This window comes from Dipodomys merriami, unplaced genomic scaffold, assembly GCF_024711535.1.
Source record: "Dipodomys merriami isolate MVZ:Mamm:240054 unplaced genomic scaffold, mDipMer1.0.p SCAF_19, whole genome shotgun sequence".
NCBI lineage: Eukaryota > Metazoa > Chordata > Mammalia > Rodentia > Heteromyidae > Dipodomys > Dipodomys merriami.
Window position 1 is genome coordinate 2323482 of NW_027203270.1, and position 26396 is coordinate 2349877.

Genomic DNA, 26396 nt, shown 5'->3' on the forward strand with positions numbered 1-26396 from the left:
AGTTGTACTATTATCAGGACTTGTTAGCATTTAATCAGAAGACATTTGCTCTTTTCCTTACAGCTCTGATTCTCATCAAGGTTACATCTGTAGAGGTAAGGTCCTGATGTTTTTCTCCTTCCTGAGTGCAAGGACTCTTCTTGGAAAGTGGGGTTGAACTATAAAAGCATTTCAATTTCACAGGCTGGTCATGCTTGTCTTGAAAAATCTCTGAGGGAGATTTTAAAAACTGGGTCTCATTAACTCAGATCCTTTGCAATACCTGAAAATGCTTTCTCAAGGTCTTTGAGAGTTTTGGGCAACTTTTTTTTCTATTGCTAGTATTGCAGTTTGTCTTTTATATGATTATGTTACAAAATGCAATATTAACAGTGTTATTCATTTATAAAGATAATGTAAGCCTTTTATGCTTTAGCATTTCATCAGCAATATATAATCTAAAAAAATTATGAGATGATGTCTAAGTAGATAAAACAAATGTTTTAACCCTTGCTTGAATCTGATTTAACATCTCTAGAATAAAAAGTTAAATGGTGGTAGGGGGCGGGGGGAGGATGGGAAGGGATGGGAAGGGGAAACAAAGGAGAAGGCTACAATGCTTGATAAGAAATGTACTCATTATCTTGCCCATATAATTGTAACTCCTCTGTACAGTATTTTCACAAAAAATAATAATAAATAATAATAAAAAAGTTAAATGGTATGAAAAATGACTTTTAGCATACTTTTTTCATTGTATTATCTCAGTCATTGTAGTTTGAATGGAAAAAGTTTACCCAAGTGAGTGTTCCCAGAAAAGGAATCTTTTACAATTATAAAATAGAATATATGATGATCACTCACAGGATTCATTCATGCTCATTAAAGCAGTGAGAAACAGACTTGAAAAGAAAAAATGGGGGAAGTTTTTATGAGACTATTGGTAATAGAGCAAGAAGACATAAGTAATAACATTTTATGACAAATCTTTGAGAAATACTGAAACATAATGAAGCCGAGTTTGTCAAAATTCTGATGCAGGGACAAGATAAACTGATGCGCCATAAAAATTTTAAACAGTATGAAATAAAACTCCCCAAATTTATATTACCTTTTCAAGTAGATAATCTTTTATAACTAACTACCAAGTATATAATGAAAAAAGAATTCCCAGGTACAAAATAGTTATTAAAACTTGAACAACATCTTGGTGATTTTCCTTCACAAAGCCAGCTCTGAGCCATGTCTATATCTTCCTTTGTTCTTAACAGTGTAAAGGATGCCCTTCAGAGACCTGTGCTCCTAAATGCAAGGTGTTTGCCATCCAATGGGGAAGACTAAAAATCATAAATGGACCCATCTCACCCTCACCTTAAGTTGGTGTGCTGAATATAGGCAATGACAAACTTTAGAAAGATTAGGATATGTAACAGGTGAAATACAAAAGGCAGCTATGACATGAAAGTAGGTGAGCCAGAAACAACTATTTCTTTCCAAATGGCTGATTAAGTACCTGTCAGCACTGGCATAGAACAAGGAGACTGAATTTCATCCACAGCGAAAGCCAAGGAAGCGGTTATACCCAATGCAATACTAAGCACCCAGCCAGTCGGGAAAATTTAAAAAAAAAAAGAATTTTAAAGTGAATCTAATTGTCTAGTATGTAATTGTCTATCACTGCTCTTCCTCTGCTAGGCAGGGTCCCTAACAGGGCTGCCACCAATAACGTGCAGCCATGAGTTCAGACGCTGAGATGGCCATTTTTGGGGAGGCTGCCCCTTACCTCCGAAAGTCTGAAAAGGAGCGAATTGAAGCTCAGAATAAGCCTTTTGATGCCAAGTCATCAGTCTTTGTGGTGGATGCTAAGGAGTCCTTTGTGAAAGCAACCGTGCAAAGCAGGGAATCGGGGAAGGTGACAGTCAAGACCGAAGGTGGAACTGTAAGTCAAACATCTGGAGCTGAGGAGTCTGTACCTGATGTTGGGGGTAGTTTAGGTGACACTTAGCTTCTTACCTGGTCTCTCTGCTTCATTGGACAGACCGTAACTGTGAAAGATGACCAAGTCTATCCCATGAATCCTCCCAAATATGACAAGATCGAGGACATGGCCATGATGACTCACCTGCACGAGCCTGCTGTGCTGTACAACCTCAAAGAGCGTTATGCAGCCTGGATGATCTACGTGAGTTCTTTCTCATGGCCTTCTATCCACATGGGTAGTTAATGGTTGTTTTATTGTTGTTTGTTGTTGTTGTTTTTAACAGTAAGCAATGTTCCTCATCACACAATTATACTCATATCTATTCATTTTTGGTGTAGACCTACTCAGGCCTATTCTGCGTCACTGTCAACCCCTACAAGTGGCTGCCAGTGTACAATGCAGAGGTGGTGACGGCTTACCGAGGCAAAAAACGTCAGGAGGCCCCACCCCACATCTTCTCCATCTCTGACAACGCCTATCAGTTCATGCTGACAGGTGAGTGGCTATATGGCTTTTATGTGAGCTATTGTACTACCCATAATCACCAAATGTGAAAAGCCCCAAAGACTTGTAGAAATACCAGAATCCCATCCTCTGGTTGTTTGGAAGAGGTGACCAAAGCAGGGAGAAATAAATTCTATTAATGCTAGAATAAAAACTCAGCTGTCTTAATTCTACCCCACCCCCCATGAGTCTGCTAGACTTTTCTACTGCTTTGTCCCCATAAACGCATGTTATTTTGTGAATGGAAGTAATAAGTAACAACTGAATCCATGAATTGTGTGAATATAAGTTGTATGTGTTCAAACCTTTCGGTTTCTTGTTGGCTGTAAAACTGATACCTTCAAAAGTAAAAGTCATCAGACACCAAATTGGATAATGGCCTCTTTTCCAAAGAGGATGATATTTGAAGATCACATATATAAACAGAAGTTGTTGTTCCCTCTGTCATCTAAGATGTTATTCTCATTGAGATATCCCCTCTTAACCAATCTCCCTTTAACACAATGGCATATGTTTGTTAAGGCCAATTATAGAGTTGTGGTTGGTGGCCATAAGATAAAGGTATTTTTTTTCTTTGTGAGGTCAATTAACCATTTAGAAACTAAGTCTCAATATAAGCTTGAGTAACATTATTCTAATCTGTTAAACCAAAGTCCAAACCCTTAGTATTCTTTTTGCTTTTCAGTAATATGCATTAATGAATACAGTCAGCAAGCAACAAAGATCTACATATGGCAAAGAGGGAGGTGTTACTGGCTTTAGAGCATAGTGTTTTTTATATTAACCAACAGGAGACATTTCCTGTGATGATTTAAGTGATGTTTCCCTTCCTCAAGTTGAGAGTCTTAAGAATAACACCATATATAACTTTGCAATAATATCTTGAAAAGCTCCAATAAAAATATGACACAGACTAAAATGTTGTAATTGTTTCTTGATAGAAAATTTTGTTTATGTTAGTACCTGTGCTGATTACATTTTTTTTTCTTCTAGATCGGGAGAATCAGTCTATCTTAATCACGTATGTATTCTTGTTCTGAGACTTATTAGTATTTTATTCTCATGAGAAAATGGAAAACCAAAAGAACAAATTAGTTAATAGTACCATAAAAAATAAATGGCATAATAAGAAATAAATGGCATAATAAGCCAAGAGTTCGATAATGTTTTAGCTTTATTGTAGGGTGTATATTGAGTTTGAGTGTAAAATAACAAGACACTCAACTATCTTGTCTGTTAGTTTGGCCTTGAAAGTTTCACAAAGCTTACTTGGAAGGGAATGTAAAAATGCCTTCTCTGAGCTTGACTAGAGCTCAGTACATGGCACAGAGCAACACATGCCCTTCTGAAGGTATCACATTGGAGACTATTGCCAATGATACATTTTTATGGCCTATTTAGGGTATGTCTTATCCATTCAGAAACGTAACTGGACTCTCTAATCTAAAAATGCTTAAGAACACAAGCACATTTTGTAGCTTCCTACTAATTGTTCATTTTCTACATAGTTTGCCAAGTGGCTGCTTTGTAGACTTTCCCAAGCCCAGGCCTGAGTACCTAGAGAAGATTCCAGAACATCTTAAGCATCCAATAAATACTTTAGATGAATAACAACAGAATTTCTCTACTTACTGTCAGTGCAAAGCAAGACAAATAATACAAATAATTTCATCTTATGTCTCTGAAAAATATATGGGCAGATGTGTGACAGTAAATGCTGGTGGCAGAATTAGTTCCATTTGCTACAACATTTAATGTCTCGCATGTTTGGTGTTGGTTTGACAGTGGAGAATCTGGTGCTGGGAAGACTGTCAACACGAAGCGTGTCATCCAGTACTTTGCAACAATTGCAGTTACTGGTGAGAAGAAAAAGGAGGAAGCAACTTCTGGCAAAATGCAGGTGGGTCTTATGGCCATGGTCTATTGAGGGGAGGGGCATCTCAAGCAAGAAACTCCTGAGCCCTAGATGTGAAGATGGTTCTTGCTTTTGCAGGGGACTCTGGAAGATCAAATCATCAGTGCCAACCCTCTACTGGAGGCCTTTGGCAATGCCAAGACCGTGAGGAATGACAACTCCTCTCGCTTTGTAAGTCTCTAAATCACAAAAAGCTCTTTTAGTCCTGAAATGCTAGAGCAGTTATATCTGAACTATTTCCAATTTGTGTGCTCCAACTTTTGTATATAACATCATCTTTTTTTTTTGATTGCAAGGGTAAATTCATCAGGATCCACTTTGGTACCACAGGGAAACTGGCTTCTGCTGATATTGAGACATGTGAGTAACAGGACCTCCCAAATAGAATCCAAGAATGACAGATGATGGTTTGATGGGCCAATCTGCAGCGCCTGCTGAGAGGGAACTTATAAAACACCAATCTGTTGCCAAACATGCCTGTGGCTAGTGCCAGTCCTATCCAGAATTCACAGTGCATCTTATCCACTCCAGGCATGAGAAACTACCAAAATTGTCTGGTGCTTTTCTGGACTCAGAAAAATGTCAAGAAAATCTTAACTCTAGAAGAGATAAGTTACCTGTGGATTAGGGCTATCTGATTTCTTTTACTTATCATAATAGCCTTCCTGTTATAGAATGACAGGACTCTTAAAGAGAGCAGTATGAAGACTTAGTTATATTCAAAATGTCAAGATTCTTGAGAAGTAAATATAAGTGGTATATACCTGTAATCTCAGGTACCTGTGAGGAGTATGGTTTGAAGTTAGCACAATCATACATTAGGGAGACCTTAGCTCAAAAAGAAGCCAGGCAGGGGCTGGGAAGGTGGCTCAGTGGTAGAGTGCTTGCCTTGCATGTATGAGGCCCTGGGTTCGATTCCTCAGCACCACATAAGCAAGAAGAAAAAAGCTGGAAGTGGCACTGTGGTTCAAGTGGTACAGTGCTCGCCTTGAGCTGAAGGACAGCATCTAGGCCCAGAGTTCAGGCCCCACAACTGGACCACCCCCCCAAAAAAAGAAGCCAGGCATATTGGTGCAGGCCAGCTACATGGGAGCTGGAGATAGGGGGATCACAGTTCAAGGCCATCAGTAAGATCAAGGCCCTGAGTTCAATCCCCAGTACCTCAAAACAATCCCAGTACCTCAAAACAAATTTTAAAGAGTATGTCATCAGTCAAATGTGTTTTACTTTCTTTCTAGAAAGAGTAAGAGAAACTGAAATGCTATTTGCAGAGATGGAGTGTGCCACCTCATGGAAACATTCAGCTACAATTTCAAGAGATCAATAGACCAATTAGATTTAGCTAATAACTTCAAGTTTTAAAATAATTACAGAGCACTGTATCAATTTTTTCTCAATCCAATGTTAATTACTCATTGCAGATCTTCTGGAGAAGTCCAGAGTCACTTTCCAGCTGAAGGCAGAGAGAAGCTACCATATCTTCTATCAGATCATGTCTAACAAGAAGCCAGATCTGATTGGTAAGAACAACTTAAAGTCAAAAACTTGAAATTAACTGTTGTATAATATATTTGTACAATAGTAACAATCTTGTACAATGTCAATAATATACTTCTAATATAACATGTATGCCCTGAATTCTATCTACTCAGAAATGCTGCTGATCACCACCAACCCATATGACTATGCCTTCGTCAGTCAGGGGGAGATCACAGTCCCTAGCATTGATGACCAAGAGGAGCTGATGGCCACTGATGTAAGTGACAAATCATTTATAGGAAGGACAACAGTTCACTGTAGATGTCATTAAGGACAAAGTACAAATTCTTCTAAATATGTTAGTGTCTTTTTCTCTAACATTTTCCCTCTCCTGTCTCTTGGTAGAGTGCCATTGACATTCTAGGTTTCACTTCTGATGAAAGAGTGTCCATCTATAAACTCACAGGGGCTGTGATGCATTATGGGAACATGAAATTCAAGCAAAAGCAGCGTGAGGAGCAAGCTGAGCCAGATGGCACCGAAGGTACTAAACTTTAGGCTTACTGGAAGGAACACATGCCTCAAAAGCCCATTTCAAACTCACTCTTTTACATCTGAGCTTGTAATGGACATATACAAATGTATCCCCACACAGACTTTGTATAACGCAATCTACTCAATATTCTTGCCATATGAGTTGTGGGGCCCAGAGCAGGTCATGATGGGAACTTGAATTATGTTTCTGTAGTTGCTGACAAGGCAGCCTATCTCCAGAGTTTGAACTCTGCTGACCTGCTCAAAGCCCTCTGCTACCCCAGGGTCAAGGTCGGCAATGAGTATGTCACCAAAGGCCAGACTGTGCAGCAGGTAAGTGAGTGACCCGATAAATTATGCACATCCCAGGCAATGATGACATCTTTAATAACATCAACAACTATATTTGTGAAGGTGTACAATTCAGTGGGTGCCCTGGCCAAGGCCGTCTACGAGAAGATGTTCCTGTGGATGGTCACCCGCATCAACCAGCAGCTGGACACCAAGCAACCCAGGCAGTACTTCATTGGGGTCTTGGACATCGCCGGCTTTGAGATCTTTGATGTGAGTTATCAGAAAAGTTTGTGAATCTTGCTGCTGCAGACATACATAGAAGGCATCTATGAAAAACAACTGTACTATAAATACAAGCAACACATGAAGGAGGGCAAAAAGACAAGAAATAAGCTTTGGAAAGAGACAGGCATGAGTTTAAATTCCAGGTCTGTCAATTCTTAGCTATTTAATCACGAAAATGGTACCGTAGAGATAAATTGCACAATTTCAACAAGCATCCGCATGTAAAGAGTCCAACGTTTCAGGTAACATTCTATCTCTGAGAGATCTTGTAGTCAATTATGAGATTATTGAATTTCAACCCCTTGCCACAGTACCCATTACACAGCCAGACCTCAGTAATGAAGAAGATAAACAATGATGGGCATAGGAAAGACAAGGGAAAAACTCAAAGGAAGGCTTAAAGATTCCTATCTAAATCAAGGGAAATAAAGTGTGCTTAAATGTTAGAAGAAACCGTCATACTCAGAGAGAACAGGGAAATGACAATGTAAATACAACCCAAATTTGCTTTCCTAAGAAAGAATCCTACAAAGTTTAGGAGCTAAGAGAATAAGGTACTACTCCAACACCAAGACTTCTGAATCCTCTCATCCAGAGACCATACATCTGAACATTTTTCTGTGTGTCATAGAGAACTTGAAATTTGTGTAAGGGGCTTGCTACATCTGCATACAGGACTAGCCATGATCCACAAGGAATGCTTTTCCAAAGAGAAATGTTCATTATAAATGTAACATCAATTTTTATTTCCACTTATTTAGTTCAACAGCCTGGAGCAGCTGTGTATCAACTTCACCAATGAGAAACTGCAACAGTTTTTCAACCACCACATGTTCGTGCTGGAGCAGGAGGAATACAAGAAGGAAGGCATTGAGTGGGAGTTCATTGACTTTGGGATGGACCTGGCTGCCTGCATTGAGCTCATTGAAAAGGTATGCTCACCTTTTCTAGACTATAGTAATGCTGCTCTACAGTATGTAAAAGAATATCATGAAACCTTAGTACACTCTGTGATAAAAGATTTCTACTAGCAACATAATAAGGAACATTCCTTGCTTTTAAACAACTTTATGTAGGTATTCTGAGAAAATGCATCTGAATGATTTCTGTAGAGCATAGAACTCTATGCCCACCCTTATGAAAATATAGCACTTACTAATGTTTTTATTTCCTTGACCTTCTTAGTCTTACTGACATTTGAAATATGATTTTCTAGTATCTCAAAGCAGAGGCATTTGAATTTCAGTTGTGTCAAGACTCATTAAGACTAAGACCTAGAAGATTTCCCTAATCTCACTCCTAGGAGTAATGTTTGGAAAATACGGATGAAAATGTGGAATGAATTTTTAGCAGGCAATTCTGATGTAACTGGTTTTTAAGTGTGACTTAGAAAAATATTACTTCAAGTCCTTTTGGTAAAGACACAATCTCCATAAAAGCACAACTCTCATTTGTCTTATTCCGTCATATTCAAAAGTCTTGTTAGCCAGGCGCTGGTGGCTCACGCCTGTAATCCTACCAACTCAGGAGGCTGAGATCTGAGGATTGTGGTTCAAAACCATCCTGGGCAGCAAAGTCTGTGAGACTCTTATCTCCAATAAACCACTAGAAAACCAGAAGTGGTACTTGGCTCAAGTGGTAGAACGCTAGCCCTGAGCTGAAGAGCTAAGTGTCTAGGCCCAGAGCTCAAGCCCCACGACCAAACAAACAAACAAAACTGTCTTGTCAAATTAAAAACTTGTAACCAAAGTAATGAGTTTGCCTTAACTATGACACCAAGGATTCAATTTTAATTAAGTAAGACCATTACTTTTACCTATTATTTCTGTTAACAGAATGCATTGTTTTTCTTTTCCTCCTTCCAGCCAATGGGCATCTTCTCCATCCTGGAAGAGGAGTGCATGTTTCCCAAGGCAACAGACACTTCCTTCAAGAACAAGCTCTATGAACAGCACCTGGGCAAATCCAACAACTTCCAGAAGCCCAAGCCTGCCAAAGGCAAGGTTGAGGCTCACTTCTCGCTGGTGCACTATGCGGGCACTGTAGACTACAACATTGCCGGCTGGCTGGACAAGAACAAGGACCCCCTGAATGAGACGGTGGTGGGGCTCTACCAGAAGTCTTCAATGAAAACTCTAGCTTACCTCTTCTCTGGTGCAGCTGCTGCTGCGGAAGCAGGTAATTTCGAACAAATTAATATTTCACTTGGCATATAAAACCTAACAGAAAAGGTCTGTCTTACGAATGCTTTTGTGTTCTTTGCGTCCTCAGAGTCCGGTGGCGGTGGTGGAAAGAAAGGTGCTAAGAAGAAGGGTTCCTCTTTCCAGACTGTGTCAGCTCTTTTCAGGGTATAAACTCACTTTCTCTCTAACTGGATTTAGAGCATTAAGATTTACTCCATTTGGTGGAGAAAGGGAAATCATGTTGTAAAGATTCTAGACTTGGATGTGACTCAGGAAGATAGGTCAGCCGACAGTGGAAGATTGGAATCTTAGCATCAGAATACTTTGGAAGAGATGCCTCAGTAAATCTTCGCATCAGAATACTTTGGAAGAGATGCCTCAGTAAATAATACCTAGGAGTCAGAAGGAATATGAATGAATTGCAAAAGTATCAGATGGTAACATTTAATTTAGAAGCTTAGGAACAAGGCCATTTGTCACTTAAATGGATAGAATTAAGTATGAGTTTTTATTTATTTATTTTCAGCTTTTTTAAGCCTCTTAAGTGATTTAGGTGTTTAAGTATAGCTTAGTAGACACACGAAATGAGTAGATTTTGAGAATTGAAGACGAATAGTGGTAAAAATTGGAGGGTGAGTTTCAAGAAATACTACATACAAATGGGCTGGGAAGGTGGCTCGGTGGTAGGGAGCTTGCCTTGCAAGCATGAGGCTCTGGGTTCAATTCAGCACCACATAAGGAGAAAAAAACCCGGAAGTGGCGCTGTGGCTCAAGTGGTAGAGCACTAGCCTTGAGCTGAAGATCTGAGGGATAGAGCCCAGGCCCAGAGTTCAGGACCCATGACCAGACACCCCCACCCAAAAAAAGAAATACTACAAATATAAGAAACCAGATGTGATAAGGAATAGTTCTTCAAGGAAAGTTTTTCACAAATAACAATTTTATTTTGGTTTATTTTTGCTAGTACTGAGGCTAGTACTGAGTGCCTGGGCACTCTCCCTTAGCTTTTGTAAAGCTCAAGGTTGGTAATCTACCACTTGAGCCTCAACTCCAATTTACTTTTTTTCTAAGATTATTGCTCCAGAAGGTATTTGTTCATTTATTATCATCAGAGGCAATGAGCATAATGCTAAAAATAAACCTGCATCAAGTATACAATGTATACTCAGAAAAATCTGTCCTATATTTGTAAATGCAAACAGATCTTCCATCCACCTTTTGTGTTGTATTTTTTTCACAACTTAAACAGGAAACGAAAACAGTGAATTTAATGCTATTTAACATCTTTTTAAAAGTCAATAGACAACATCTCCATATAATAGGAATATTTGCACCTGTAACGCCAAACAGAAAATTTACTTTATTCTTCAACCCTGATTCATTCTATCATGAACAATGAATGCTTTGGTTACAAAAGGTCACCACCACCACCAAAAAAAATTTCTCTGTAAGATGATAAACTTTTTACTCTTGATAATGTGGCTGTCTTTTGCCACCTCTCAGAAAAAAAGTAGCATTAAGGGCCACTTTTTATTGAGCCAAAAGAAGGATACAACTCTGCATCTACAATAAGGAATGGTATGACACAGGCAGATACAATTGAAAGTTGGGTAAAGAAATAAATAGGAGTTTTGGAGGAAGAATTATTGAATTATTAGTAAAATCAGGTAATTTTCATGTTTATAGTATCATAATAAATTTACATCATATGTAAATTCAACAGCAGTAAACAACCACTTAATGGCTAGTAAAAAGATACGCTTATGTTGTACAAATAGGAAGAGGTAGTCTGGGATTAGTGGAAATTCTAAAGATGACTTTTTCAAAAATTCAAATCTGGATATTATTCAATAAGATTGAACTGATATCTCAGGCAATGATCTGCTTATGTCTGTAAACCTCAGTGAACAAAAGAGCACATTTTAAGAACAATATTCATGACTCCACAGGAAAATTTAAATAAACTGATGACCAATTTGAGGAGCACTCACCCCCACTTTGTACGGTGCATCATCCCCAATGAAACTAAGACTCCTGGTAAGACACTTCTAACATCCATCCAGACAACTTGCACAGTGTTTGATATAGGCCAAGAAATATGGCACGTGCATTCTCTCTTTTAGGTGCCATGGAGCACGAGCTTGTCTTGCACCAGCTGCGGTGTAACGGCGTGCTGGAAGGCATCCGCATCTGCAGGAAAGGGTTCCCAAGCAGAATCATTTATGCAGACTTCAAGCAGAGGTCAGATCCTTTCACTGTAAATTATTTTTTAAGAAGCTCTTGAATATCTTAATGAATGGAAGTCAAGCTTAGACTGCTTATGCACCTAGGAAACGTATGAACTACTTTGAATAGACAAAGAGAAGTGGCTAAAAGGAAAGACATGATTTCATGTTTATATTAGATTACTGAATGTCTGTGTTGTTTCTATGGAAGAAGATTTCTTTAGTGACAATTCCTTCATTTGTTTGTTTGGTTTAAACAGATACAAGGTGTTAAATGCAAGTGCCATCCCCGAAGGACAGTTCATTGATAGCAAGAAGGCTTCTGAGAAGCTCCTTGGATCCATCGACATTGACCACACCCAGTACAAGTTTGGTCACACTAAGGTAATGACCTCTCATTGTAGCCTCTTGCTATTCCTGTCTCTTTGAATTTTGTGTCAGCTTTCTGATCTGCAATGTGCCCATGTACAGGTCTTTTTCAAAGCTGGTCTTCTGGGGCTTCTAGAGGAGATGAGAGATGACAAGCTAGCCCAACTGATTACTCGAACCCAGGCCATGTGCAGAGGGTATTTGGCAAGAGTGGAGTATCAGAAGATGGTGGAGAGAAGGTATCAATAAGGATACTATCCTAAGTGATCATTCCAGTCCTTTTATGTCTGTTTCCAGTTAGAATATTAATTTGAGTATTTCTGTTTCTATCATAGAGAATCCATCTTCTGTATCCAGTACAATGTCCGTGCCTTCATGAATGTGAAGCACTGGCCCTGGATGAAGCTGTATTTCAAGATCAAACCCCTCCTCAAGAGTGCAGAGACAGAGAAGGAGATGGCCAACATGAAGGAAGAGTTCGAAAAAACTAAAGAAAACCTTGCAAAGGCTGAGGCCAAAAGGAAAGAACTGGAAGAAAAGATGGTAGCTCTGATGCAAGAGAAAAACGACCTGCAACTCCAGGTTCAATCTGTGAGTATCAGTCATTAGCACCACTTTTTTTTCTGCAATCTGATAATAAAATTTCATCTCAATGATCACTATGAAAGTTCTAGAATCCATATAAACAAATGACTGGTTGTCAATATTTCCAATTCACAGCTCCTTTAACTGTTCTGTAACATTCCACATACATCAACACTAAAAATCAGTGTGATAGAACTCTTTGGTGTGCGGAAGAAAAAAACACAATATGTTTCCTATCTTCTAGTTTTTCTTCTGGGTAGAATGTGGGAAGCTTTTCTCTCTAAGATTCTCTCTACTGAAAAATGCAAATGAGATGGGAAAAAAGAACAATATTGTCAATGAAAGAGAAGAGACTTGGTAATAAGAACATATCAATTTCAATTGAATATTCAGAAATTTCACATCTGCAATTTCCTAGAAATGTTTTGCTCAATTTTTGTTTTAAAAACTTTCAATTACCCAAAAGAACTGTACTATAAAAGAGATAATGGCAAGTTTTTCTATAGAGAATGCCAATTTTTGTATAAGCCTTGAGAGATAGGGCTGATACTCATTTTGAAGCTCTAACAAATATTCAGAAGCTTAGGGAATAACATATAATCAAGAGCTTCTGTCTACCCCATTTTTGTTACCCAAAACTGCTATCAAAATCAACCATAAACCACTAAATTACCCTGCAATTCTCTAAATTCAGAAGGGGAATTAATTGGTCCTATTGGGACTATAATTTTTGATAAATAGAAATTTTTAAAAGACAAATTACCAATACCTAGAGTGGCTCTGTGTTTGTATTTTGTATAGACTAAGATTTTCCAAATGAGAAAAGGTTTAAAACTAAAAACTAAACTGGGTTATACAAGTATGCTCTTTTCCTTTGGATATAGAAGATTTCTTTCCAATAGTATTATATCAACTACCAATTTAATAAATATTTGGCAAATTTCACGTCCTAGAGATACAGCTTTCAGTAGGCAAACAAAAATGGCCATTTCTTCTCATGAAAAATACATTTGTTACTTCTCTCCTGGGACCACTTTTTGACATGGCCCATTCACCTTAATTCTTCCAGTATTCCACTAATTCTAAACTTCCTAGATACATAATGCTTTTGTTTATTGGGTTTTTTGCACTAAACTTTTCTAAAAATAAACATCAAAAATTAAAACCTATCTAAAATATTATACCAACATATTAAATATAAGTTATAGCAAACACAATGGTATCATAATTTCCACAGAAGCCATGATTTATATTTCCTTTTTAAACTCTAAGTTCATATTCTCAGTATTGGCTTGTTTGTGGGAAACTAATAAAAATAAGTTTAATACATATAATTAACTTGTTTTGATTTCAAAATATTAACAAAGGTTGAAACCATCCAGGGAACTAAAATCTGAATGTGTTTATTTCCTCTCCACAGGAAGCAGATAGCCTGGCTGATGCAGAGGAGAGATGTGATCAGCTGATCAAGACCAAAATCCAGCTGGAGGCCAAAATCAAAGAGGTGACAGAGAGAGCTGAGGATGAGGAAGAGATCAATGCTGAGCTGACAGCCAAGAAGAGGAAGCTGGAGGATGAGTGCTCAGAACTGAAGAAAGACATCGATGACCTTGAGCTGACCCTGGCCAAGGTCGAAAAGGAGAAGCATGCCACAGAGAACAAGGTATGAAACACATTCAGCTACATGTTCTACACTGAGGTTCTGCCACCCAATGTAGTCATTTTCTAACAGAGAGCTTTCATTCTTCACCTTTGTAGGTGAAAAATCTTACAGAAGAGATGGCAGGCCTGGATGAGACCATTGCTAAGCTGACCAAGGAGAAGAAAGCCCTCCAAGAGGCCCACCAGCAGACCCTGGATGACCTTCAGGCAGAGGAGGACAAAGTCAACACTCTGACCAAAGCTAAAATCAAGCTAGAGCAGCAAGTGGATGATGTAAGTCTAATATTATATAAAATAATTTTATTAGTTATAGTTATAGTTCTTTAGGCTTTGTATTCTTATAATGAAATGAGTACTTATAAACTGTGTTATAAGAACACAATGACTACTACAAAGACCAAAATCTTTGCACAAGAAAAATTTTAAAGTCAATTGAAAGTTGGCTATGAATTATAGACAGGTAATATGGACTAAAAAAGGAGGCAAAAAATAGTCACCAAAAAAAGCCTTACAAGAAAACAATCTGTAGCTGAGCTTGAAAAGCTATAGCAAGAGGGGTAAAGATGAGTCTCAGAGACACAGTATCTGACCAGCATGTTTGAAAGCCTGAGTTTTTGAACTCCAACACCACCAAACAGCAAAGAAAGCTATAGGAAAGCAAAGGAACAAGGGCGTATTCTAAGAAGGAAAGCACAAGAACATCATAGTAACAGCAATAGTCAATAAGGCTGAGTCAGAGGAACAAAGAAGACCTACAATAAGGTATGTGGAAGATGAAGTTAGCTGTAGACATGACTTGATTCTAGTTGAGCATCCAATGGAAATAGCAAAGGTTACAGCTTGGAAATATTCCCATGGGACCCACCCATGTGGCCACATACTGCTGATAATTTCAGTGGCAACATATAGAAAGCATGACATCCCACTAGTAGTTTGTTGTATAGTTTAGCATACTTCACCTTTTGAATGATGAATCCTTAGAGGAGCATGAACCAATCTGTCCAATTCAGTAAGAAAATCACAATAGTTTTCTTAATGAGGATGCAGTAATGTTTAAAAGTTGAACCTGAGATAAAACATGGTGGCATTCTAGGAACTGCTTTCATGTATTATTAATGTTTAGCTTGAAGGCTCTTTGGAACAAGAAAAGAAAATTCGAATGGATCTAGAAAGAGCAAAGAGGAAGCTGGAGGGAGACCTAAAATTGGCCCAAGAATCCACAATGGATGTAGAAAATGACAAGCAACAACTTGATGAAAAGCTTAAAAAGTAAGTAGTAAGAACAAGGAGTAATTAATATAGAGTAATTACAAGGAGTAATTACTATGATTATTTCTGTAACTGATATAAAGCACTTTTCCAATAGGAAAGAGTTTGAAATGAGCAATCTGCAAAGCAAGATTGAAGATGAACAAGCCCTTGGAATGCAACTGCAGAAGAAGATTAAGGAGCTACAAGTGAGTCCATGATGTCCACTGGACAAATTCAACATGAGAAAATGACTTCCCCAAGAAGCTGAGTCTGTGCTTTCTACCATATCTAGGCCCGCATTGAGGAGCTGGAGGAGGAAATCGAGGCAGAGCGGGCCTCCAGAGCCAAAGCAGAGAAGCAGCGCTCTGACCTCTCCCGGGAACTGGAGGAGATCAGCGAGAGGCTGGAAGAGGCTGGTGGAGCCACTTCTGCCCAGATCGAGTTGAACAAGAAGCGGGAGGCTGAGTTCCAGAAAATGCGCAGGGACCTGGAGGAGGCCACCCTGCAGCACGAAGCCACAGCCGCCACCCTGAGGAAGAAGCATGCAGACAGTGTGGCTGAGCTTGGGGAGCAGATCGACAACCTGCAGAGGGTCAAGCAGAAGCTGGAGAAGGAGAAGAGTGAGATGAAGATGGAGATTGATGACCTTGCTAGTAACATGGACACAGTCTCCAAAGCCAAGGTATGACTATGATTTATGTCTCAAAATGATTTCTGCAGGATATACGTGAACCTTTAAATAATTGTTACAGACTGGCAGGAAGAGTATCAGACAATAAAACATGGAACTTGGAAGAAAGGGAATGAGCCAGGTTTATTCACAGTTTATGCGAGAATAATCACATCCAAATAATATGGAGGGTAAAAAAATTTACCTTTTCAAATAAAAAATTTAAACTCTTTCAAAAAATACAATCATACACTTTGAGATTTTTCTAAATCCTTCACATTGATTACTGGGCTTTTTGTTTTTCCATTAAGCAAAACTAAAATTTGCTTCTTACCAGCTGAATGAGGTATCATTATGCCATATTATACTAAAATAATAAATAAAAACATTAAATTCACAAATTAGTTTGGTGGCAGTAATAATAGACTATATATTTTAATATTTTTGCTACAGTCTAAGGCCCCTGTGGTTTTTCTTTTGTTTGTAAAGATAATTTATCTTCAAAATAAATGAGTACTGTAGTTATAGAATACCTAGATTACTAAAACTTGAGATGCTTTCTGCCACTTTTTAAATTCAGGGAAACCTGGAGAAGATGTGCCGGACACTGGAAGATCAAGTGAGTGAACTGAAGACCAAGGAAGAGGAGCAGCAGCGGCTGATCAATGAACTGACAGCGCAGAGAGGGCGTCTACAGACCGAGTCCGGTAGGTCATTTACCAATATTTACCTCTAATAACAAATGTGCATGGACACTTAATGTGCTGAAAATCTCTACATTTGAGTTACTTGAGATAATGTATTATCTCTCTGGGAAGTACCCATTCACATGAATTCGTTATTGGTCAATGTCATGGAGCTGTTTTATTATAATATAAATGTAGATAGATAGATAGCTTATACATAGCTATCTAAGGATAGATAGATAGATAGATAGATAGATAGATAGATAGATAGATAGATAGATAGATAGATAGAGATAGATAGATAGATAGATAGATAGATAGATAGATAGATAGATAGATAGATAGATAGATAAGATAGATAGATAGATAGATAGATAGATAGATAGATAGATAGATAGATAGATAGATAGATAGATAAGATAGATAGATAGATAGATAGATAGATAGATAGATAGATAGATAGATAGATAGATGCATACATACATACATACATACATACATACGTACGTACATACATAGATACATAGGTAGATACATAGATACATAATACACGTACATAGATACATAGGTAGATACATAGATACATAATACATAGATAGATACATTGATACATAGATAGACCAACCCAGATATCTTTGTTTTTGACAGTGTTAAAGCAGTTTTTTTATAAATAAAATATAATTATGAGCACATATGGCAATACAGACCTGCAATCTCAGCTCTCAGGAAACGGAGGCAGGAGGATTGCAAGTTCAAAGCCAGATGAGGCTGCATAGTAAGTCCCAGACCAGTCTGGACTACTTTATGATGCCCTGTTTCAAAAAAGCAGAAAAAGAATGTCGCATCCCACGTGTACCCTCACCTTTTCAAAAGACTTTGACAACTTGTTATTTATTTTATTCATTAACGGGTACAATGTTATTCCCATTTTCAAACATTTTTATCTATGAAAATGACCGAGTAACTTGTTTCAAGGATACTCATTCCAATCTTTGCACCTAAGTCTTGCCATTTGCTGGCAATGAACAGTGACCCTGCTCCACGTTATATTTTAGAGCTTCAATTTCCAAAGTCGGAAATTGAGTTTTTCTGGCTCTTGGTCTTTACAGGTGAATACTCACGCCAGCTAGATGAAAAGGATTCCTTAGTATCTCAGCTCTCCAGGGGTAAGCAAGCATTTACACAACAGATTGAGGAACTGAAAAGACAGCTTGAAGAAGAGGTAAAGGTAAGCAGTCGTCACTGTTGCTGCTTTGCAGTGTTTTGCTCTTCACTTACTTACAACGAGTCTTTTAACAGTCTATAAGCACAAAAGGAATGCATACCACTTTAAATGTATAATTTTCCAATCTCTGATTTTTCAGGCTAAGAGTGCCCTGGCCCATGCCCTGCAGTCCTCACGCCATGACTGTGACCTGCTAAGGGAACAATATGAAGAGGAGCAGGAAGCCAAGGCTGAGCTGCAAAGGGCCATGTCCAAGGCTAACAGTGAGGTTGCCCAGTGGAGGACCAAATATGAGACTGATGCCATTCAGCGCACAGAGGAGCTGGAGGAGGCCAAGTATGTGCTACTCTTAGTGATGATGGAAATATCCTTGTCAATGAACTATATCTGATTTAATCTGCTTTAAGTTCTATCTAAGCAAAGAGAATCCTTACCTGTGAGCGTCTTAAAACTCTAAGGAAAACATCTATGAGTAAACATAAATCTAAACAAGGAATACAAATGCCCTAGACGGAAGCTCAATTTTAAGAAATATATAGCAGAGTAGGAAGAAAATGGACACAAAGCAAAAGGGTGTGGAAAAAAATTTAAAAGAAAACTTCATTCCTTCTATAGAGGTACACATAGAGTAAGAATTAACTGTACTCTCTTGACCTTTTGTTAATGGCTGAGAACCACTAATGGAATAAGTGGGCTTGAGTGATTGGCACAAAGGAGAAAAATAATCAGGCTTTGAAACATCTCTTTCTTGTTAGATGCAGAACTATGAATGATTGTAGGGAAAGAATGAAAATACATGTTGTTAAAGACCAAAAAGTGTACATAAAATGCCACAGTAAGAAAGAGAAAACATTGCTTTATAAAGAACCTCAATATTCAATGTAATTCAGAACTTCAAAACTATTGAAGAAGAAGAATTTAAACAAGAAAGGACCTACTTGCTCAACATAAGGTTTAACGTGATATCAAAACATTCATCCTATAAATATTGTACAACATATATTGCTGGTGTTAATATTTGAGTGGATACTTACAAGAGAGTCTGAGACAAACCCTCATAACAAAATTTGTATTGATTTAGAAAATCTTCTTTTTATTAAGGGATTAATGAAAAGCTGGCAAAAATAAGGATACAGTTAAACAGACAAAATCAAATATGTTTAATTTGAACTTAGTATAGCTAGCTTTTGAATCCTTAATATGTGTGACAACCTCTAAGAACAAAAGATTAGTAAGATAACTCTATCCTCTTATGATTAAAATTCATTGGAGAAATAATAGTCATTCAGAGTAGAGAATAATATTCCACAGTTGAAGAATAGATCGGGATAAAGTGTTGGGTCAGGCCTGTCATTCATGCCCTTGTATAACATAGAAATACTGAAATTCAGTTTTGTTTTGTTTTGTTTAGTATTTGGTAATGGGAGAGTGATGCATTAAAATAGAACTGCATATACAAAGCAAGCCTGAGAAACAATGTACTGAATGATTGAATGTGGAAACTTCTCACTTGCACTCACTTGTAGACTCCATTATTATGGTAACTATTTAATTCTATTAACTCTATTTTGTTTTTCAGGAAGAAGCTGGCCCAGCGTCTGCAGGACGCTGAGGAACACGTAGAAGCTGTGAACGCCAAATGTGCTTCCCTGGAGAAGACAAAGCAGCGACTCCAGAATGAAGTGGAGGATCTCATGATTGATGTGGAGAGAACTAATGCTGCTTGTGCCGCTCTGGATAAAAAGCAAAGGAACTTTGATAAGGTATCCTTCCAGTGTCTGCTTCAGTGTTCACAGTATGATCAATCTTGGCCTACATTCAATGTGGCTCCCTCTAACTATCTGAATGCTAAGCTCAGCAACTTTTGCTCCATCAGTAGGTAACTAGGAGAATGTCAGAGGGATATTCCTGTGCTTAGTTTGTTATCTTATCAAAATGTTTCCACTAAACAGCTTTAAACCTATCCTTTCCCTTCAGATCCTGGCAGAATGGAAACAAAAGTATGAAGAAACTCATGCTGAACTTGAAGCTTCTCAAAAGGAGTCCCGCTCGCTCAGCACAGAACTGTTCAAAATTAAGAATGCTTATGAGGAATCCTTAGACCACCTGGAAACCTTAAAGAGGGAAAATAAGAACTTGCAACGTGAGTACATTTACTTATTCTTGAGCAAAATACTTGAACGGATGCTTTTCTTGTCTGAACAAATCTCTGTGTTCTTTTTTCACGAACAGAGGAGATTTCTGATCTCACTGAACAGATTGCAGAAGGAGGGAAACGTATCCATGAACTGGAGAAAATAAAGAAGCAAATTGAGCAAGAAAAATCTGAGCTTCAGGCTGCTTTAGAAGAGGCAGAGGTAGACGGTTTATTGTATACTCTAAAACAATTATGAAAGAAATAACGATCTACTCAATGCAAAGATAGATGAATTGGGAATTGAGAACTGAAAACAAAGATGAGTACATTCAGGCCCTTTCTTAAAGAGTATGATCTGGCTGGGGAGACAAATGTACATAAAACATTGTAGAACTTTTTTAACTATGGGATAAAGAGATATTATGATAGGACAAATATAGGAAACAATTTTAATTTCTAAAATACTACACACTTCCATTCCCCTGCTCATGACCCTTCTAACTGTCATTAAGGCATCCCTTGAACATGAAGAAGGAAAGATCCTGCGCATCCAGCTCGAGCTGAACCAAGTCAAGTCTGAAATCGACAGGAAAATTGCTGAGAAGGATGAGGAAATTGACCAGCTGAAGAGAAACCATATCCGAGTGGTAGAATCCATGCAGAGCACACTGGATGCTGAGATCCGGAGCAGGAATGATGCCATCAGGATCAAGAAGAAGATGGAGGGAGACCTCAATGAAATGGAAATCCAGCTCAACCACTCCAACCGCATGGCTGCCGAGGCCCTGAGGAACTACAGGAACACACAAGGCATCCTCAAGGTAAATGGCTCCCAGAGATGATGGTCCCAGGAAGACTGGGCTGACTCAGGCTGAGAGCTGGGTGTCTCAATGGTCTTTCCTTCCTCAGGACACGCAGCTGCACCTGGATGATGCTCTCCGGGGCCAGGAGGATCTGAAGGAGCAGCTGGCCATGGTGGAGCGCAGAGCCAACCTGCTGCAGGCTGAGATCGAGGAGCTGCGGGCCACGCTAGAGCAGACAGAGAGGAGCAGGAAAATTGCAGAGCAAGAGCTCCTGGATGCCAGCGAGCGTGTCCAACTCCTCCACACCCAGGTGAGCAGAATCATAAGAGATACAGAGGAATCAAGACAAAATTCTTGAGCATATCTTAGTGATATTTGGGAATTTTGTTGTGTTTTGTAGATTTATGTTTAAAACATTTGTATTTTTAGATGAATGTTTTTGTTCATCTGAACTATAGCATCTAATTTTAACATTAAATGTATGTTGCTAACTCAGAGTATTTATATGAACTAAGAGGGATACTAGTTAATTTAATTAATTGAGTTATAATTTCATTCAAATATCAGGGACCCTAATTTTTAGTACTGTGTACTTAATATTTCTAAATTTGATATTTTACCCAGAACACCAGCCTGATCAACACCAAGAAGAAGCTGGAGACTGACATCTCCCAAATCCAGGGAGAGATGGAGGACATTGTGCAGGAAGCACGCAATGCAGAGGAGAAGGCCAAGAAGGCCATCACCGATGTGAGCAGAGGGCAACAGGGTGGTGGGCAAACTTCAATCCCACTGTGCTCTCTTGGCTCTTAACTTTTTCTGTCTTACTGCTCACTAGGCTGCCATGATGGCCGAGGAGCTGAAGAAGGAGCAGGACACCAGCGCCCACCTGGAGAGGATGAAGAAGAACCTGGAACAGACAGTGAAGGACCTGCAGCACCGTCTGGATGAGGCTGAGCAGCTGGCACTGAAGGGTGGCAAGAAGCAGATCCAGAAACTGGAGGCCAGGGTGAGTCTTCCAATCAACAAATATTTCTATCTCATACCTGTCCAATGCATGACTTGGCATAGCTATAACTGCTAGTCCATGTGAAACATATTGACATAAGGGAGGTATCTGTCCTCTGAGAGCTTGTAATGGGACCATTTGATTAGGGCATCAAAAACTACGTATGAACAGAAGAAGAATACGAGTCCTTTGAAGGAGTAGAAACTCAATGAGTGAAGGAATAATAACAACTGTTAAAATGTCTGTCCTTTGCAGGTACGTGAACTTGAAGGAGAAGTTGAAAGCGAACAGAAGCGCAATGCTGAGGCTATCAAAGGCCTGCGTAAACATGAGAGGAGAGTGAAGGAACTCACTTACCAGGTGAGGAAAATGGCCTATCTTGGCTCTTACCTCAGTCTTCAAGAGATTAAAATACATGAATAAACATGGGATGAGAGGTTTTTTTTTTACTTCTGAGAAACTCACTGTAAAATATTTCAGACTGAGGAAGACCGCAAGAATGTTCTCAGGCTCCAGGACCTTGTGGACAAGCTACAATCGAAGGTGAAAGCGTACAAGAGACAAGCCGAAGAAGCGGTGAGTAGAGAGACCATGGGGTGACGGGGAAGCCTACAGATCTGAAATGACAAGGGCAACTTAGTCAAAGTGACAGGAAACCATGGAATAAAATGGGGAAGGATGGAAGGAAAACCACCGAGGGAAAGTCTGGGAAAGAGATGAAGCCAACCACTTGATTATTCTGGGAAACATCCTCCCTGGAGGATGAGACTAGGGGTACCCTCAGTGGTGAAGGAGGGATTAGCATCTGTGGGATGCTGGAGTCAAGACAAAGCACCTCAAAGATTATGTGGAGGGCTTGAAATAAATGAAAAGCTATCAAGTATAAAAGGGTCTGCTTCAAGAAGCACAAAGATTATGAAACCAAGCAGCCTAGGCAGGGCTGAAAAACAAGGCAGAAGGAAGATTATAGCGTTTTCTAGGCCCTGGAAGAAGTCTGGATCATATATAAGTATAAATGGGGCCCTAGAAGAAACAAGAGAATTTTTATCAGGGTCAGTCATCATCTGATTTCCATTTTTTTTTTTTGCCAGTCCTGGGTCTTGAACTCAGGGTCTGGGCACTGTCCCTGAGCTTCTTTTGCTCAAAGCTAACACTCTACTTGAGCCACAGTGCCACTTCCAGATTTTTCTGTGTATGTGGTGCTGAGGAATTGAACCCCAGGCTTCATGCATGCGAGGCAAGCACTCTACCAATAAGCCACATCCCCAGTCCAATTTCCTTTTTTTTTTTTTTTAAAGAGGAGTCTCGGTTCTATGGAGTGAAAGGACTTTGGGTAACCAGGTTGCTGCAGAGAAATTTATGAGAAAGCTTCTCAGGTGGTTCTGTGGCTTGGATTAGCATTGTAATAGAGCAAAGAGAAGAAGAAAGATTCAGATAATATTTTGAAGCAGATGAGTACAAGATGTGCCAATAGGCATAAAAGTAAATCAAGCATAATTCATCACGTTCATGGTTTGTGGAACCAGGTGGATGGAACAACAGTTACAAATAGTAAACTAAGGGAAAGTCATCTTATCAGTACAAAAAGAAACAGAAATTCTGTTTGATTTATAATAAATATGCAATATCACTATATGACACATGTGAAGATACCAAGTAAATAGCTGAGCTTTAAGAGTCTGGAGCTAAGATCTCAGTGAAGTTCAAACCAGTAGCGTCTTGTTACCCTATCCTATCTTATTTCCCCAACCCATGATTCATCTAAACAATAACAAAGTAATACATATTTTCTAAGTACAGATAAACACATATCAACAGATCACAAATAAGTTCCTTTGTTCATTGATTAGTTTCATTCCCCGTACTTCTAATAGAAAAGAAAAGCAAAAAAGAGCATGAACAAGGCAAGAGAGAAGAGAGACCAGACAAGCACACACGTTTACACTCATACCCATTCTTTAGATAAATCCCTTTAACTTCTTTACCTCCTAATTTGTTCTTCTGTAAGAAAAAGGTTTGAAGGCATTTGCAAACTATACTTTTTAGTGATCTTAAGCTTTATGAATGTCCTTAATTTTGATGCCACATTTTGGGAAGGTTTTTAATGAGACATTTTTAAAAATAATTATTCATAAGGACTAAACTTCTATATCGCATTGCTATATCCCCAAGTGTAATCACAGAAAACTCAGACTACTTTAGGAAGTAACAAACTTGTTTAACTCCTACTCCTTCATTAAGTGGCAATAACTTGGATTGAAGTGAAAATTATTTATATTCAAATTAATTAGTTTGATATAGACAACCTCTCTGCATTTTTCAATGGTTTGGTTCTAGTCTCAAGATTCTGAAAAAAAAAAACCTGTAAACCTGTCATGTTCAGTAGAAGCTCTAGAATTTTAGCTTTTCTGAAAGTCTAGAAACAAATGTCATTGACATTACCTATGAATTCAGTAAACGTAAGAGTCAAGAGCATTTCTTGTGATTACTTTAAGTTTTTTTTAACCAATATGAGTAATTTTTAAGTAACAACAAATTTAAAAGACACTGACATAAGAATCTGGAAAACTGGGGCTGGGAAGGTGGCTCAGTGGTAGAGCACTTGCTTTGCATGCCTGAGGCCCTGGGCTCGATTCCTCAGCACCACATAAGCAAAAAGAAAAAAGCCAGAAATGGCGCTGTGGCTCAAGTGGTAGAGCGTTAGCCTTGAGCTGAAGAGCTGAGGGACAGTGCCCAGGCCCAGAGTTCAGGCCCCACGACTGGACAAAAAAAAAAAAAAAAAAAGAATCTGGAAAACTGGGCATTTTTCCTTATACATGTAAACATATGTTCCCATTCTCAGGAGGAACAATCCAATGTGAACCTTGCCAAGTTCCGCAAGATCCAGCACGAACTGGAGGAAGCCGAGGAACGGGCTGACATTGCGGAGTCTCAGGTCAACAAACTCCGGGTGAAGAGCCGGGAAGTTCACACCAAAATCATAAGTGAAGAGTAATTCATTCTTCTGCCAAAAGTGACCAAAGAGATGCACAAAATGTGAACATCTTTGTCACTCTATTTTATACTAACAATTTTTGGAGATAAAAAATTTATCTGCCAAGAATTTGTGAGTCTGTTATTCTTTCATGTCAACGTATCTTTTTTCTTGATCAAGAAAAGGAACAATTTGCTGGTATTTTATGGGAAAAGTGCTTAGCCAGCATGATGAACGGATGATTGAGTATAGTGAAGCCAATCCTAGGGGTACCATATAGATGGTGGTAGGAATCAGGTGAAGCCTCAGAGGCATAAAAGAGGCAGTTGGAAACATAGCTGTGCCTTCACTATGGCACAAATATTAGCTAGCTCCATTAAAGCAGTTACCAATTTTCTTCATAAAATTATAGGACATCTTTCATCCTTAAATAGAATAACATAAATTAAAACCCTGAATTGTTATCTGAGATAAGAGAATTAAAAGTGAGTATTAAATATGGCCAAAATAGTTAAAATGTAAACTCTTCAACTGTTAAGTTGGGGTAAAGATTCTTTGAGAAGGGACATACTCTGTGTATTGGTGTTCCTTTCTTCTACAGAGGCTTATTTGCTCTGTCTGTGCACCTTTTCCCTAGCTGTCACATTGAGTGGTAAAGAGGAAAAAGAATGAATGCTTCTAAATGGCTATTACTTAAAGCAATCTAGATTCAATGCAATGTTATTCTTCATAGAACAGAAAAAATGTTCTAAAATTCATATATAAGTACAAAGACCCCTAATAGCCAAAGAAGTCTTGAGAATAAAAAGAACAATGCTGGAGGTATAAAGCACTTGACTCTAAGTTTTGCACTACAGATCCACAATTTCAAAAGCAGCATGGTACTGGCATAAAAAGAGATGTATAGAAAAACGAAATAAAACAGAAGACTCAGAAATAAACCCACAACAGGTATGAGTATCTGATTTTTGACAAAGGTGCCAAAAATATGTTGGAGAAATTATAGCTTCTTCAACAAAAAATGTGGGGAAATTGGATATCCATAAGTATGAAGATTCAAACTAGAATCTTGTCTCTTACCCTGTATAAAAATCAATTTAAAATGGATCAAAGACCTTAATATAATTCTTGAAAATTTGAAACTATTCCAGGAAACCATGGAAAAAAGATATAGGCAGAGAAGATGTAGACACAGGCAATGAAATGACTTTCTAAACTAGACTCTACTAGCTCAAGAAATAAGCAAGAACTGACTAATGGAATTGCATCAGATTAAAAGCAAAGGAAACAATTCCAGGAAAGACCTACCGAGAAAAAAGGATAGATAAGTGGACAGATGTTAAGCAAAGAGGCATAAAAAGAAGAAAAGGACTGATTGTGGAAACAAATCTTACCTGAATCTATATCTTCACTTAATATTGCCCCTCCTGTAAAACACAAGTTGTCTGTGTCCCTTGGATATTACCCTACCCACTTGGCTTAAACTGAAATCTTCCTCCCTCTGATATCACTTGCCTGGTGGCCCTCTAGGAAAAGGAGCATTATTATCTCATGTTTCAATAATTCCATTGTATTTAGGCAAAAGTAATATTTTTCTTAACCCTCGCTGCTTCATTCATTAAGGTGTTTGGCACCTTCCTTCCCTT

General features: G+C 38.5%; 1 protein-coding gene across 1 annotated transcript; it reads left to right on the plus strand.

Annotated features, from left to right (window-relative positions):
* Myh1 (myosin heavy chain 1) lies at positions 1 to 24874 on the plus strand. Its single transcript, XM_070026960.1, has 39 exons — positions 1 to 95; positions 1675 to 1918; positions 2018 to 2161; positions 2299 to 2455; positions 3458 to 3485; positions 4250 to 4364; positions 4458 to 4550; positions 4676 to 4739; positions 5801 to 5899; positions 6032 to 6135; positions 6264 to 6402; positions 6607 to 6725; positions 6807 to 6956; positions 7733 to 7903; positions 8837 to 9149; positions 9243 to 9319; positions 11104 to 11191; positions 11278 to 11395; positions 11640 to 11763; positions 11851 to 11987; positions 12084 to 12339; positions 13754 to 13996; positions 14092 to 14268; positions 15119 to 15264; positions 15362 to 15452; positions 15539 to 15928; positions 16497 to 16623; positions 17712 to 17830; positions 17967 to 18163; positions 19407 to 19590; positions 19805 to 19970; positions 20060 to 20184; positions 20477 to 20785; positions 20874 to 21077; positions 21392 to 21517; positions 21606 to 21776; positions 22032 to 22136; positions 22257 to 22352; positions 24619 to 24874. Exons 2-39 carry the CDS (start codon positions 1715 to 1717, stop codon positions 24769 to 24771), a joined length of 5829 nt encoding a protein of 1942 aa, XP_069883061.1. The 5' UTR covers positions 1 to 95; positions 1675 to 1714; the 3' UTR covers positions 24772 to 24874.
* Positions 24875 to 26396: the final 1522 nt, after the last annotated feature.

What these genes read in the sequence shown, in the direction of transcription:
- Myh1 (XM_070026960.1), top strand. Translation starts at nt 1,715, where the DNA reads ATGAGTTCAGACGCTGAGATGGCCATTTTTGGGGAGGCTGCCCCTTAC. An exon ending in TCAAGACCGAAGGTGGAACT is followed by an intron (nt 1,919 to 2,017) that starts GTAAGTCAAACA and finishes TTCATTGGACAG; the next exon opens with ACCGTAACTGTGAAAGATGA. An exon ending in AGAAGATTAAGGAGCTACAA is followed by an intron (nt 15,453 to 15,538) that starts GTGAGTCCATGA and finishes TACCATATCTAG; the next exon opens with GCCCGCATTGAGGAGCTGGA.